Source organism: Penaeus japonicus, unplaced genomic scaffold, assembly GCF_977035675.1.
Source record: "Penaeus japonicus unplaced genomic scaffold, GWHDUDI00000001_assembly GWHDUDI00000042, whole genome shotgun sequence".
NCBI classification, from domain to species: Eukaryota; Metazoa; Arthropoda; class Malacostraca; order Decapoda; family Penaeidae; genus Penaeus; species Penaeus japonicus.
The window spans coordinates 19,564,609-19,567,108 of NW_028234444.1; the positions used below are offsets into that span (position 1 = coordinate 19,564,609).

The following is a 2,500-nucleotide window of genomic DNA, read 5'->3' on the forward strand; positions in this document are numbered from 1 at the left end:
TAACAAATACGCACACGCACAAACAAACACAAATACAAACAAACAAACACGCACACGCACAAACAAACGCAAATACAAACACGCACACACGCAAACAAACATAAGCACACAAACAAACACATAAACACAAACACAAACAAACACACTGGAAGGGTAATGGGTATAGTTGTGATATATAAACCTTTCAAAAAAAAGGAAAAAAGGAAAGGAAAAAAAAAGTAATAAAAAAAAATACATATAAACATATAAACCTGTGATATATAAACCTTAAAAAAAAGGGAAAAAAAAAGGAAAAAAAGAAAGGAAAAAAAACGTAATAAAAAAAAATACATATGAACATATAAACCTGTGATATATAAACCTTTCAAAAAAAAAAAAAAGGGAAAAAAAAGGAAATGAAAAAAAAAAACGCAATAATAAAAATAAATAAATAAAAAAATACATATAAACATATAAACCTCTGATATATAAACCTTTAAAAAAAGTAAAAAAAGGAAAGAAAAAAAAAACGTAAAAAAAAAATAATAATAAAATAATACATATAAACATACAAACCTCTGATATATAAACTCTGATATATGACATATATATATATATATATATATATATATATATATATATATATATATATATATATATATATATATATATAAAATGATAAAAAAACAACTTTCCCCGTATTGCAGATTAAAGGTAGCTATTGCATGTCCGACGAAGGATGCTACAAGGTCACGTGTGATGGTGTTATGTCAGCTGGTGTGACCTTACCTGGAATTAATGGGATTTCGGTCAGCGTCACGAGGGCGGTGTTCAGGTACCTTTTTTTAAGGATTTTTTTTACTTGTATTTGTCACTTACTGTTGGTATTATTATCGTTGTTGTGATATTTATCGTTATTATCATCATTATCATTGTCGTTGTTATCGTTACTATCATCAACACACACACCACCCTACCCCCCCCACACACCCCTACCCCAACCCCCTCACACCATCCTACCCCCACCCCCCCACACCCCATCCCCCCCTCACACGAACACCACCCCCACCCCCCACACACACACCCCTACCCCAACCCCCTCACACCCCATCCTACCCCCTCACACCATCCTACCCCCACCCCCCCACACCCCATCCCCCCCTCACACAAACACCATCCTACCCCCCCTCTCACACGAACACCACCCCCACCCCCCACACACACACCACCCTACCCCAACCCCCTCACACCCCACACACACCATCCTACCCCCTCACACCATCCTACCCCCACCCCCCCACACCCCATCCCCCCCTCACACAAACACCATCCTACCCCCCCTCTCACACGAACACCACCCCCACCCCCCACACACACACCACCTTACCCCAACCCACACCATCCTAACCACAACCACCCTACCCCCCTACCCCAACCCACACCATCCTACCCCCCCCACACACACACACCACCCTACCCAACCCCCACCCTCACACCCTACCCCCCTACCCCAACCCCCTCACACACACCACCCTACCCCCCAACCCCCACCCCGACCCCCACACCATCCTAACCCACCATCCCCCGACCCCCCCCCACACCATCCTAACCACCACCACCCCCCGCCCCCCATTGCAGGAATTCCTCCGTGATGCATTTGTCCTCCAACGCCCCCGATGCAAGAGTGAGGAGTTTCCACTTGCAATTGAGCCACAAGGGCGTCCTGTTGATCGATGCCAAGGAGGCCCTCCCGAATCCTGCAACATCCTGGCCCATTTACGGCAATTTCTCGGAAGGAGAGTGTTATGATCTTTACGTAAGGGGATGTGTTGGTTTTGTTTTTGTTTGTTTTGTTTGTTTTTGGTAGCTTTTTTTTTATTTGGTGTTGGTAGTTTTTTTTTTTTTTGCAATTGTTGTGGTTGTTGTTGTTGTGGTTATGTTTGTTTATCGTGTTTTTTTTTTTGTTATTGATGTTATTTTTCTTTTATTATATTATCGTGGTTCATCTTTATTATTATTGTTACAATTTTGTTTAATTTGTTTAATTTGCACGTCATGAGGATGATCACAATAACACTAATAATGAGAATAATGATTTTGAAATGGTAATGCCAATACTAAGAAAATTATGATGATACTCATAGTAATGATGATAATACTACTAGTACTACTAATAATAACAACAACAATAATAATAACAATAATAATTCAACCACCACTACTACTACTAGTTGCAATAACAACAATGATAATAACAATAATAATTCTACCACCACTACTACTAGTTGCTAACAACAACAATAATAATAACAATGATAATACTACCACCACTACTACTAACAATAACAACAATGATAATATTACAACCACACTAATTCATCCACCACATCGCAGCTGAAACCAGTATTAAAGACAGCGGCTATAGGATGCTACCCGTCATATTTTACAACAAGTCACTGCTATAACACCATAGACGAGAAATCACAACCAGTCGAGAAAAGGTAAAGTAAAGCTTGTTAGT

General features: G+C 39.8%; 1 protein-coding gene across 2 annotated transcripts in view; it reads left to right on the forward strand.

The window, feature by feature from the left end:
• LOC122251959 (uncharacterized) overlaps nucleotides 1–2,500 on the forward strand; it is an 18,722-nt gene that overhangs the window by 10,565 nt on the left and 5,657 nt on the right. For both annotated transcript variants that reach the window (XM_086535202.1, XM_086535201.1), the window contains exons 5-7: nucleotides 687–814; nucleotides 1,618–1,795; nucleotides 2,374–2,480. In XM_086535202.1, coding sequence (XP_086391328.1) covers nucleotides 687–814; nucleotides 1,618–1,795; nucleotides 2,374–2,480 — 413 coding nt within the window. The remainder of the gene's footprint in view (nucleotides 1–686; nucleotides 815–1,617; nucleotides 1,796–2,373; nucleotides 2,481–2,500) is intronic.